Below are 11,786 nucleotides of genomic sequence, written 5' to 3' on the forward strand. Positions count from 1 at the left end.
GAAAAATTGCCAGAAAAAGTAAGAAATATGTGTGACCATGAATTGAGAATGATAAATTTATTGTGAGAGATGGAGAAAAATGGGAATAAGAAAAATTAATAGGTATGCTTCTAGATTATCACTCTAGTATATGTTAGTCTTCTGTGATTCATAATTAAGTGTTACTAATTTTTTTCATAAATTGTAAATTTTAAATATATATGGATAGTTGGTAGTTCAGAACTACCTAGCTAATAACTTCTCATATATAGGTATGGTTCTATATAGATGATCACTCTAGTATGCGTTAATCTTCTGTGATTCATAATTAAGCGTTACTTATTTTTTTCATAAATTGTAAAGTTTAAATATGGATAGAATTGGTTCATAACTACCTAGCTAATAATTTCGCATATATATTTCTAGGCATGGTCTTTATATATTTCTGGGCATGATCTAATTTGCATGCCAGATTTTATATATATATATATATATATATATATATATATATAAACTAATAATTTCTCATATATTAGTCATTATATTAATTGTAGTGCATTCTCCATATATTGTTTTGTTCATATATATATTTTAATGAATCAAAAACTGACATGCAATGCGCGAAAACTCCTCGTTAAAACTCCTCGCGAATACAATTTCTACAGGAAGGTGCTAAAGAAGAGAGTTATTGTTGCTTATGTTTGGACTTAGTAAGGAAATTCATAATGAGGTTAAAACAAGTATGTGAATACAATGGTGGGTCAGTTATGGTCAATGGATACCGCTCAAGCTTAAAGCAAAAATTATTGCATAAACTTAAGTTAGCAATGCTTTATGGTATTGGTACTAAATTTAGGGGTGGTAAAGTGCCAATAAGATTATAAGCTAAGTGTTGTAAAGAATGAGTGTTCATAAAAGAATATGATAAAAAAAAATAAACGTATTAATTAAGGGGAAAATCTGTTGAGGAAAAGATGGTAGAACCGTAGAATCAGACATAACAGGGTTTGGTCATGTAAGATGAAAACCAATAGAAACCCTAGTAAAATGTGGTGGATCAAATGGAGAAAGACCAAGAAAAACTTTAAGTGAAAGCATTAAAAGGACTTTAGATCTTAAATGGTCTCTCTAAAGGCCTGATTTTTTATAGATCATAATGGCATAAATGGATCCACGTAGCCAAACCCACCTAATGGGAAAAGGCTTTTGTGATTGTTGTTGAACACACAAATTGTCCATACCTTAAATCTATGCAAAATCCAGATTTGCTAATTGCTTGTTGCAAAAGGTACAAACAGTAGGGTGATGATAAACAAACTAAACAGCTATTATACAGCAGCATCCTGGAATTACATAAAATTGAAAAGACAGAGATTGAAACAATGTCCCCACTGAGGGAAGCCAAATATTCACCCAGGAACTTAGAATCTAAAGATCATATATAGCATACGGGGGATCTTGATTATTAGCTCAACAGAATGTAAAGTACAAGGTGTGTGTGAAATGGAGTGATATGATATGAGATGCTGACAACAACAACAGGAACCGTTACACCCTTACCCTATATAAGAACCATATTGCTTACAAATATTATAGTGGGCAATGATTACCACTATTATAGAGGACCAAAACAAAAAATTCAAAGGAAGTTGAATACCTAGCAATGTGAAATTGTAATTTTAAGTATTTTTTTTTATCTAAATAGTGTTTGGCCCAACTTCTTCTTTTAAAGAGAAAATAAATAAAAAATAAGTTGAGTTGAATACTACCTAAATATAATCAAAGGACTAAAACCAATATTAATAAAGGGAGAGCAAAATTATATTTAAGTCTTAATTTAAGATACTCCCACAAATAATTTGTTATGAACATAAAAACGTAAATATTAAATGGTTTATTTAGTATTTAGACAAACGAAAAAGATTATTTCCCTCATTCATTTATTACGAGTAACATCATGCATTCCAAGATGTGCATATCATGAACCATGATTGCCATCGATCTGAAATAGTTCAAACTAACAACCATCTTCGTCAATTTTACTTTGTCAATCTCATGGCTAAAATCGATTAAAGATAACCCTTTTCCTTGCAGCATTCAATTGCATCCTGAAACATGTCCTCCAAGCTATACTTGAACTCAAAACCAGCATCCTCAAGTTTCTTGGAGGTTAAATGTGGTTGCTTGACACCTTTAATTCCCTTCAGCTCGCTTAAGGAAGAAAACAAATTAAATATTAGTTATGCAATGAGATCAAAATGAGATAGTATTCAAGGTCTAAAAAAATGGTCCACAACTACAATTGTGATAGTAATTTGTAGCTAATTTGTAGCTCATAGTGATGAAATCGTAATTAGGACTGCAATTTGAAACCTTGATGATGCATATTTAGCAAAGCCTTTTACAAGAAGGAGGAGAATGGAACTCACTCTACTGTTGGTATTTGATATTCTGGATATTTGGCTGAAAGAATTTCACCCATCTCTTCAATGGGTACAATGAATGGTGAGCAGTTATACCTCCCTTTTGGATTAGGATGCTCAAGCAGGAAGATATGTGCTCTAGCGACATCATCCACATGTACCATATGGTAACGAATGACACCAATTTCTTCCTTTTTGCCTGCACAGCACCAATTTCATCTTAACAAGAACTTACAAGGAACTTGAAGTACATATTCATAAACTGTTTTACTTCCTCCCTTGAACCTGAATTTCAAGTGCAAAACTGCTAATCACTTTAATTCTTAACTTTACAAAACCTTTATTTTGTTTCTGACTCTCTAGTCTTTCTTTTATCATATTTTTCATTATTTAATATTAAGGATAAAAATGATATCTTTTCGATTAAAAGTTTAGATAAATTGATCTTGAAAACTCACTGCAAGTAAGACAAATCTTAAGGTTTAATAAACAGTCACAAAAATATTTATAGATTTAAAAAGCAAAAATGATATTACTGTCTTAATGATTAAAATGAGAGTTTTCTTAAAAGGATAAAACTACCACCACTTAGATCTAACTTTTTAGATTTTTTTTACCATCATATATATAATTTTAAAGCACTTGAGACATTGCATCTAAGTGTCATAGTTGACCTTCAAATGATTTAAATCAAACTCTATTTGAGAACATGAAAAATAAACAGAGTAGAGTAAGGTGCAGCCTTCATACCCAACACCATAAGCAGAGCTTTCTCAATAGAGTCAGGAAGCTTGGGACAAACAAAACGACCAACAATAAAAGGAGCAATAACAGTTGCAACTTCCAACCCATTCTGTTCTCCAAATTCAAGCACAGCCTTCTCAGTCAACACCTTTGAAACTGCATAGGACCAACCAAAGGGCTTCACACTCCTAAGCATATCAACATCACTCCAAACACTCTCATCTACCACATCTTTTTCTTCAAGGCTGCTGAAGGAAACGGTGGAGCCACTAGAAGTGTAAACAACCCTCTTCACTGTCTTTGCTTTGAGGCCTGCTTTCATGATTCCTAGTGCCCCATCAATGGCTCTTTTGGTCACCACTTCCTCTGGCTCGTTCACTGCAAAATCAATTGGGGTGGCAGTGTGGAAAATTCCAACACAACCCTCAACTGCTGGACCAAAACTCTCTGGGTCGCTGAGATCAGCATTGAAAATTTTTAGCTTTTCTGATGCACCAGGTAGGTTTGTGAGGAAGCTAACATCTCTCTTGCGTCCTGTTAATGCCAAAATAGAAACAAAAATATAACATTGTCTAACATTAATTCTTATAGATACACTAGACTTAGTCCCCTTCAATAAAGTCTCCATTTCAAATATTATGGATATAAAAATATAGGTGGAAAGAGAGACACCAAAGGTAAATCAGTTAAGTTTTCTAATAAATATTAGTTATTAATAAAACTAATAAATCATTCATATTAATATAAAAAAATAATCGTAGACATACAAATTTTTACATCATCATGATTAACTTGTTGTTCTCCAATAGTAGTTTGAGTTTCACTTCCTTGTAATAAAGATTTACATTAAAAGTCATTATAAGTTACAAGTTATCAGGGTAAAGCTCTAATTCTGATCAAAGAACCACACAAAATATTTATGAAACTGCATCTAAGTTTTGTGCTACTAATAATGATTAGGGTAAAACTTAGATGTAATTCTTTATATGTTTTTTATGTTGCTTTTTAATAAGAATTGGAGTTTTACCTGGGTAAGTTGCATGATAAAAGTTTACATTAAAGATCAATATAAATTATTGAGGTATAACTTTGATTCTAGTTGAAAAAATAAAACTAATGTTACTTATGAATACTTATGAAACTGTGTCTATGTTTTTTCTAATAATAATAAGGCTTATTTACCTGGGTCAGATCTAATAGTGGTATTAACAGCATATCCATCTTCAAGGAGTCTCTTGATGATCCATGAACCAAGGAACCCAGTGCCTCCCGTGACACAAACTCTACCTTTTCCCTCTGCCATTTGAAAACTCTTGCTATTGCAGTGTTTACTTTTCTGTGTTGTGCAGTCAACCTTTGATATGTTTGTTCTGCTGGCCCTGTATGTATATAACAAAGTTGTTTGGTAGCTTCTGCTATCCACTACCGAGCTCACATAGAGTTATAATTTTTGGACACATCTACATGTTAATAGTTTATTGATATTTCTCACTTCTTTTGGTTTTTCTTTTTTTATCATAATATGAAGTTGTGACGTATTGATAGAATATTCAAATCTTATATATCATCTATACATAATCAATTGAAGTGATATATGAAAGGTTTAATTATCAAAATTTCAATTAGTCTCTTTTTTAATATATGTTGTTATATACAATACCTCATTGCCTACGCAGCCTTACCCTTGCATATGCAAAGAGGCTGTTTTCATATTCGAACCCATGACCAACAAGTCACCAAGGCACAACTTTACCGCTGCACCAGGGCTCGCCCTCATGTTGTTATATACGGATATTTGTATATAATTCAACTGTAAATTGTACAATAGTGAAATTATGAGAGATTTATGAAAAAAAACTTGCTTGAATTGATCTACAGAGAAATTGTGCAGATCAAGTCACATGCTGAGAATTATATGGCTGGATGACGGAGTGGACGTTTGATTAGCCGTCTTAACTTATTATTTTTTTGGTGACCTTCTCTCATTTTATTATATTTATGCGTACATTATATAAAAGAATAAAAACAAAGTCCAATTTGTACAACTCCAGAAGATTAGCCGGTTGATGTAGATATTCAAACTGGAAGAAAATAATTTATATTTTGTAGACAAATTTCACAAATCCGTTGACTTGGATGCTTAAGAATTTCTTTATATATATATATATATAAATTGACAAGGCTGCTTCTGCCCAATGCCAACAGCTAGGCCTAGGACATATTTCCTTCTTGCCACATTACAACATTTTGCAGAAGATGAATTTAGGATTCGTCAATGTGCAAAGAAAGAGAATGGAATGTGAATAAAATCAAGAGTAAAATAAGATAAAACACTTACATTTTTACATTCTATTTAATTCAATTACTTTTTTTCACTTTAGCTAAAGGTATCTTAGTAGGAAAAATTGGGTGATTCAGGTATCATAACATGATAATTTTGTATGAGTGGAGACATGGTGCTGATTAGCTTTATCGTATAAATCATAAATGAATGATGAAGTTGGGGGATCACTCCCCCTTCTAGAAGTAGACAGAAGACAGTCCATGTAGATGACTTGTCAAATGCAAAGGGTACAAACTAGGGTTTAGGGATGAGAGTACAACAGGTTAAGATAGATTTATTTTATTTTTATCTGACTCAAAAAATTGATCAAGACCTAAAATGTGGAATAAAATAGGGTAGATCGAATTATCATTGCAATAATAATATTGTGAATAGTTAACTTGTGTAGTATAATAATATAACTTTCATATACTCAACGACTCAATTATTAGATGACATAAAATTAAATTTCAAAGTAGGACCCTAAACGTGAATGAGTTGAACTATGTAACCTTTTAAAAATTGGACCCATATGTATTTTTGAGGACCACTGGTCTTGTTTGTTCCAAGTTATTCCAACCTAGAATAATATGTCCTATATTCTTATAAAAAAATTTACTTTTTAAATAAATATATATTAATAATTTTTAAGAAAATAGATAATACTCTTTTATAACATGCTGTTATTAATAATATTATTTATTTTAAAATATATTGTGAAATATACTTTAATTTAAGTTTTATATATATGCATAAGTCAACTCAGTAGATAATTTTTTAATAATTAGTAACACGTTTAACTTTGGGATTGAATGACTCACTTTTCCCCCACTTTCTTTTCTTTTTTACTCTCTTTTCCTCCTTGTTTTTATCTTAAAAAAATGCACAAGATGCTCTCTAGTTTTTTTTTTCTTTAATCTTAACGTTTCCAAGCCAATGGATTTGTGAAGTTTGTCTACAAAATGTAAAATCTGTTATTCTAGTTGGAATATTTACATCAACAAGCTAATCTTCGGTAGTTGTATATAATTCTCAGCATATGACTTGATCATATCTGGCATATTTGTTCTTCTATTTTTTTATATATATATAAAAACATTTTCCTAGCTAGTAGAGACTTCCGAGAAAGAAAAAACAAGAAATAAAAAACTAATAAATGTAGATATAATAAGTTTTTTTTCCTCTTGTTTTCAATCCTTACAATTATTTCCCAAATCTGATGGAGCGCATGTATATTTTTTCGTTCCTTCTTCACTCAGATCATACCAAACGATGGAAGAGATTAAAAAACGCATGCTTTCCGTTCCCTTTTAATTGTTCCGCTAAGTTTCTACTGAACCAAACAATGAATTAAATTTTTGTAAATCTGATTTCATATTTGAAGATTCCTTTTTGATTTTATAATTCTTAATAAATTTTAATTAATAATAGAATTTGTGATAAAAAAATATATCAAAAAGTGTATTGAGTAATTTTCTTTAGTAACATTGACAGGAGTATTTGAATATTAAAATAGATTATGAGTTTTTGTTGGTATAGAATGGATAATTCTTTTGTAGTTTAGAGATGACTCTTCAAGGTATGATTCAAGACTAAATGTGAATATATTTTTAGTGAGAATTGGAACATTGATTTATTGTGAGAAACTAAGAGTGTTTTGGTTTGGAGTTTCATTTTCTATTTTAATTTTTTTAAATTTTTTTTATTTTTAAAAGATTAGAATTCTAAAAATAATTTCTTGTTTTCTGTTTTTAAGAAATAAAAACACTGAAAGTGCATTTTCAAAAGAAAATATATTTTTAGATTTGCTTAAAATTATATTCCTACCAACACGTTTTTATTTTATCTAAAATGAGATTTTTGGTTTCAGCAGAAAATGAGATTTTATTGTTCTCAGATTTTGGTTCATTTAGAAAAATATTTTCACTAAAAATAAAAACAAAAATCCAACCAAACACATTTTCATCACCATTTTCTATTTCCAGAAAATAAAAAAACAATCAAACTAAATACCCCCTAATTAATTTTGTTAGATCCAAGATGAGACACACTATCAAGTATTAACATGTACCGGTACTCTATTTCTTAATACACCAAGCCACCTACCTTGTCTCTTTGAATGAAGAAAAACGAATTAATATCTATGTAGTTCATTCAACGTCGCTATGTTTGACTGAAAGAATAGTCAATAGCAGCACTAAAGTGACCTCAGATGATAGCAAAAGCCACCAACCAACATTGTTTTGTTGTTATTTATATACACACAAAGAAAGCAAGCAGAGCAAACGTGTTAGAAGTTGAGGATAGCACAAAGAAAAGTAAACACTGCCACAGCAAGAGTGTTCAAATGGGAGAGGGAAAAGGAAGAATTTGTGTCACTGGAGGCACAGGATTCCTTGGTTCATGGATAATCAAGAGCCTCCTTGAACATGGATATGCTGTTAATACCACTATAAGATCTGACCCAGGTAAGTAAGCCTTATTGTTATTAAGAAAAAACTTAGGTACACTTTCATAAGGTTGTTTTTGGTGCTATTCTCTTATCAAAATTGAAGTTATACCTCAATAATCTATGATGATCTTAATGCAAACCTTTATTACGCTAGTTATAAAGATGAAAACTCAATTCTAATCACAGGGCAATACTAAAAACATAAAGAACTACATCTAAGTTTTATGATTTTGTCCTTATTATTATTACTAAAACAAAACTTAGATGCAAGTTTTTAAATACATTTGGTGTCATTTTCGATCAAAATTAGAATTTTACCTCAATAACTTATAACTTACATTGGCTTTTAATGCAAATCTTCATTATATGGAAGCGAAACTCCGGTTGCAATTGGAGAACAATTAGATGATTAGCATGTTTAGTATCATGTTTTAGAAGTAGTTTTCAGAAGTTAATAGTTATAGCTTTTACTCCATCCTTAACGAGTTTCAAAACATGCTAGATGACGATGCAGAAAGTGGTATCTCTAAAACTATAGCAATTGATGTTTAGACAAGGTTATATATTTTTGTTCTGTTTTGACATTAATAGGACGCAAGAGAGATGTTAGCTTCCTCACAAACCTACCTGGTGCATCAGAAAAGCTAAAAATTTTCAACGCTGATCTCAGCGACCCAGAGAGTTTTGGTCCAGCAGTTGAGGGTTGTGTTGGAATTTTCCACACTGCCACCCCAATTGATTTTGCGGTGAACGAGCCAGAGGAAGTGGTGACCAAAAGAGCCATTGATGGAGCACTAGGCATATTGAAAGCAGGCCTAAAAGCAAAGACTGTGAAGAGGGTTGTTTACACTTCTAGCGCCTCCACTGTTTCCTTCAGCAGCCTAGAAGAGAAAGATGTGGTGGATGAGAGTGTTTGGAGTGATGTGGATTTGCTCAGGAGTGTGAAGCCTTTTAGTTGGTCCTATGCAGTTTCAAAGGTGTTGTCAGAGAAGGCAGTGCTTGAATTTGGAGAACAGAATGGATTGGAAGTTACCACTCTTGTGCTTCCTTTTGTTGTTGGACGCTTTGTTTGTCCCAAGCTTCCTGATTCTGTTGAAAGAGCACTGCTTTTGGTGTTAGGTATGATTCTGCCCTGTTTCTTCAAGTTTATTTTTCATGTTAAATTGTGTTTGATTTGAATCATTTGATGGTCTACTATGACACTTTTGAAAAAGTTCAACCCCTTTTAAAAGAGTCAAGACATCAATCTCAGGAACTAAATAAAAGTTTTGTAAAGTTGAGAATTACAGCGAGTGACAGTTTATAAAGACTAATGGTGTGTTTGGATTACAATTGCATTCAACTGTACTCATGTTAAACTCAATGCATCACTCACATAGTTTTTTTATTTGTGCATTGGACTATGTAATTTTGTGTCCTGGATTACATTAGTGATTGATCGTTATAGCAGTTTTGCACTAGAAAATCAGCTTCAACAGAGGGAGCAGTTTATATGTCTTCTGATTATGTGGACTGCATGGAATTACTTTATCAATATATACTTTATCAATATAAACAGTTTATAAATCCTTGGTAAAATGAAATTGATGTTGTGCAGGCAAAAAGGAAGAAATTGGTGTCATTCGTTACCATATGGTACATGTGGATGATGTGGCTAGAGCACATATCTTCCTGCTTGAGCATCCTAACCCAAAAGGGAGATATAATTGCTCACCATTCATTGTGCCTATTGAAGAGATTGCTGAAATTATTTCAGCCAAATACCCAGAATATCAAATACCAGCACTAGAGTGAGTTCTATTCTCCTCCTTCCTGTAAAATGCTTTGTTAAATATACATCATCAAGATTTTAAATTGCAGTCACAATTATGATTTAGTTACCGACTTGGCTTCTCTATTATCCCTTTTGAAGTTGTCCCTGTGTTGTTCCTTCAAAACGATTATGGATGGTCACGATTAAATATTACCACAACTGTTATGCGACGTAACCTTAAATGAACAGCATAGGAATAACTTGAAAAGGGACAACAGAGAAACCAAATCGATTCGTTACCATGTTTAACATTGCAAACAAATTGGCTGCAATTGTGGTCACAGGAACCCAAAAATCTTAAGGTTGTGGTCCCAATTATTACAGTTGTAGATAATTTTGTAAAACCTTATGTAGTATCTCATTTTGATCTCATTGTATAACTAATATTTAATTTGTTTTGTTCCTTTAGAGAGGTGAAGGAAATTAAAGGTGCCAAGTTACCACATTTAACCTCCCAGAAACTTGTGGATGCTGGTTTTGAGTTCAAGTATAGCGTTGAGGACATATTTACGGATGCAATTGAATGCTGCAAGGAAAAGGGTTACCTTTAATCGATTTTAGCCACGAAGTTGAAAAAATAAAATTGTCGAAGATGATTGTTAGTTCGTACTATTTTCAGATCCCTGGCAATGATGCCTCTTGACATGTACTCCATTTAATGCATGATGTTTTCTTAATAAATTGACCAGGGAAATAATTCTTTTGGTTTGTCTGAATAAAAAACAATGCAATTTTCACCTTTTCCCCTTTTCTCCCTAACCTCGGTGAGTATTTATTAATTTTGTCTTTTGTTAATCGTTAATCTTCTGTGAGAGAGTTTAACTTATTATTCACAGAGTTTAACTTATTATTTTTTTTAGTAAATCTTTCTTTCAAATAATTTTTTTTATACACAAAAGACTCAATCCTAATATCTTATTATTTTATGCATGATTATTTAAAAAAATAAAATCCAATTTTACTCCAATAAACATGTCGGTAATCTTCACGTTTTTATGTTCATTATAAATTATTTGCTGCATTATCTTAAATTAAGAATAAGAAAGTCTTCATTGGAAATTATGATAAAGATACATTGAAAATTACAAATGCATCAATAACATTTTAATAAAAATAAGTTAAATTAAACTTTTGGCCAATGGTTAAGTGTTAGATCCTTAAAATTGTAATGTCGATTATGTCTTGACATTAAATAGATGATCTCATAATTAATAGTAAATAATATTTAGGTTATATTGTACTTTTGATGTTTCAATAATATCTACAATTTTTTATTTAAATGTAAAATACAGTAATATTAGAAAAATTATATTTTCATCAAAATTACAAATAACACATAAATTTGCTTTATCACTTAACAAATAAAAAACCTGAACCCAGGGCCGTGCAAGATGCAAGGCAAATTAGGCATGAGTCTAAGGCTCTAAAAAAAAATTTTAGGCTCCTAAATTTTTTTTATTACTAACTATTAATAAATTTTAATTGATCAAAATAAAATAACTTAGAATCTCTCTCTTTTCTAAAAATTAGTCAATCAATATCATTTTTTAAAAAAATTAACCAATATCACAATTAATGTCATTTAAAGTATTTTATTTATCCCAAAAAAGTAAATCCCTATTAGCTTTCCTTTAACCCACCCCAATTCTCTAACTAACGTATCTCACTCTCTAGACTTCATTCTTCACGTTTTTTCATCTCCTCATCCTCTATTCATAAAAAAAATCTATTATTCTCCTTCCCTTGAATGAAACCTATTGTCTATTGATCAAACTTTGTCTACGTGGCTCAACCTCTCTAGATTTGACATCGTCTGGATTTTGAATGCCTATAAATCGTATACATCCCGACGTCCCGCGTACGGAGCCTTTCATCTCCATCCCAGTGGATTGGTGGAACGATTCATTTCACGGGCATGACTCTGGGCACGCAGCAATACAACACGTATCACGTAACACCCTTGCGTCTGACACAACATCTAAACAAACAAAATCTCTGTCTGTTTCCAATTTCAGGTTCTATCGTTTTGTTCATCGATCATCATTTTTTATA

The 11,786-nt window shown here is 31.5% G+C and overlaps 2 protein-coding genes across 2 annotated transcripts; one reads left to right on the forward strand and one right to left on the reverse strand.

Annotated features, from left to right (window-relative positions):
* Positions 1-1,837: 1,837 nt before the first annotated feature.
* LOC114394525 (vestitone reductase-like) lies at positions 1,838-4,561 on the reverse strand. The gene is made up of 4 exons (XM_028356132.1): positions 4,329-4,561; positions 3,153-3,680; positions 2,409-2,601; positions 1,838-2,190 (listed from the first exon to the last, which is right to left on the reverse strand). Exons 1-4 carry the CDS (start codon positions 4,447-4,449, stop codon positions 2,049-2,051), a joined length of 984 nt encoding a protein of 327 aa, XP_028211933.1. The 5' UTR covers positions 4,450-4,561; the 3' UTR covers positions 1,838-2,048.
* Positions 4,562-7,737: 3,176 nt separating this feature from the next.
* LOC114394465 (vestitone reductase-like) lies at positions 7,738-10,493 on the forward strand. Its single transcript, XM_028356047.1, has 4 exons — positions 7,738-7,937; positions 8,513-9,040; positions 9,519-9,711; positions 10,144-10,493. Exons 1-4 carry the CDS (start codon positions 7,817-7,819, stop codon positions 10,283-10,285), a joined length of 984 nt encoding a protein of 327 aa, XP_028211848.1. The 5' UTR covers positions 7,738-7,816; the 3' UTR covers positions 10,286-10,493.
* The last annotated feature ends 1,293 nt before the right edge of the window (positions 10,494-11,786 follow it).

This window comes from Glycine soja, chromosome 18 (genome assembly GCF_004193775.1).
Source record: "Glycine soja cultivar W05 chromosome 18, ASM419377v2, whole genome shotgun sequence".
In the NCBI taxonomy this organism is placed as follows: domain Eukaryota; kingdom Viridiplantae; phylum Streptophyta; class Magnoliopsida; order Fabales; family Fabaceae; genus Glycine; species Glycine soja.

What these genes read in the sequence shown, in the direction of transcription:
- LOC114394525 (XM_028356132.1), bottom strand. Translation starts at nt 4,449, where the DNA reads ATGGCAGAGGGAAAAGGTAGAGTTTGTGTCACGGGAGGCACTGGGTTC. An exon ending in CACTATTAGATCTGACCCAG is followed by an intron (nt 3,681 to 4,328) that starts GTAAATAAGCCT and finishes TGGCATTAACAG; the next exon opens with GACGCAAGAGAGATGTTAGC. An exon ending in AGCTCTGCTTATGGTGTTGG is followed by an intron (nt 2,602 to 3,152) that starts GTATGAAGGCTG and finishes GGTGCTGTGCAG; the next exon opens with GCAAAAAGGAAGAAATTGGT.
- LOC114394465 (XM_028356047.1), top strand. Translation starts at nt 7,817, where the DNA reads ATGGGAGAGGGAAAAGGAAGAATTTGTGTCACTGGAGGCACAGGATTC. An exon ending in CACTATAAGATCTGACCCAG is followed by an intron (nt 7,938 to 8,512) that starts GTAAGTAAGCCT and finishes TGACATTAATAG; the next exon opens with GACGCAAGAGAGATGTTAGC. An exon ending in AGCACTGCTTTTGGTGTTAG is followed by an intron (nt 9,041 to 9,518) that starts GTATGATTCTGC and finishes GATGTTGTGCAG; the next exon opens with GCAAAAAGGAAGAAATTGGT.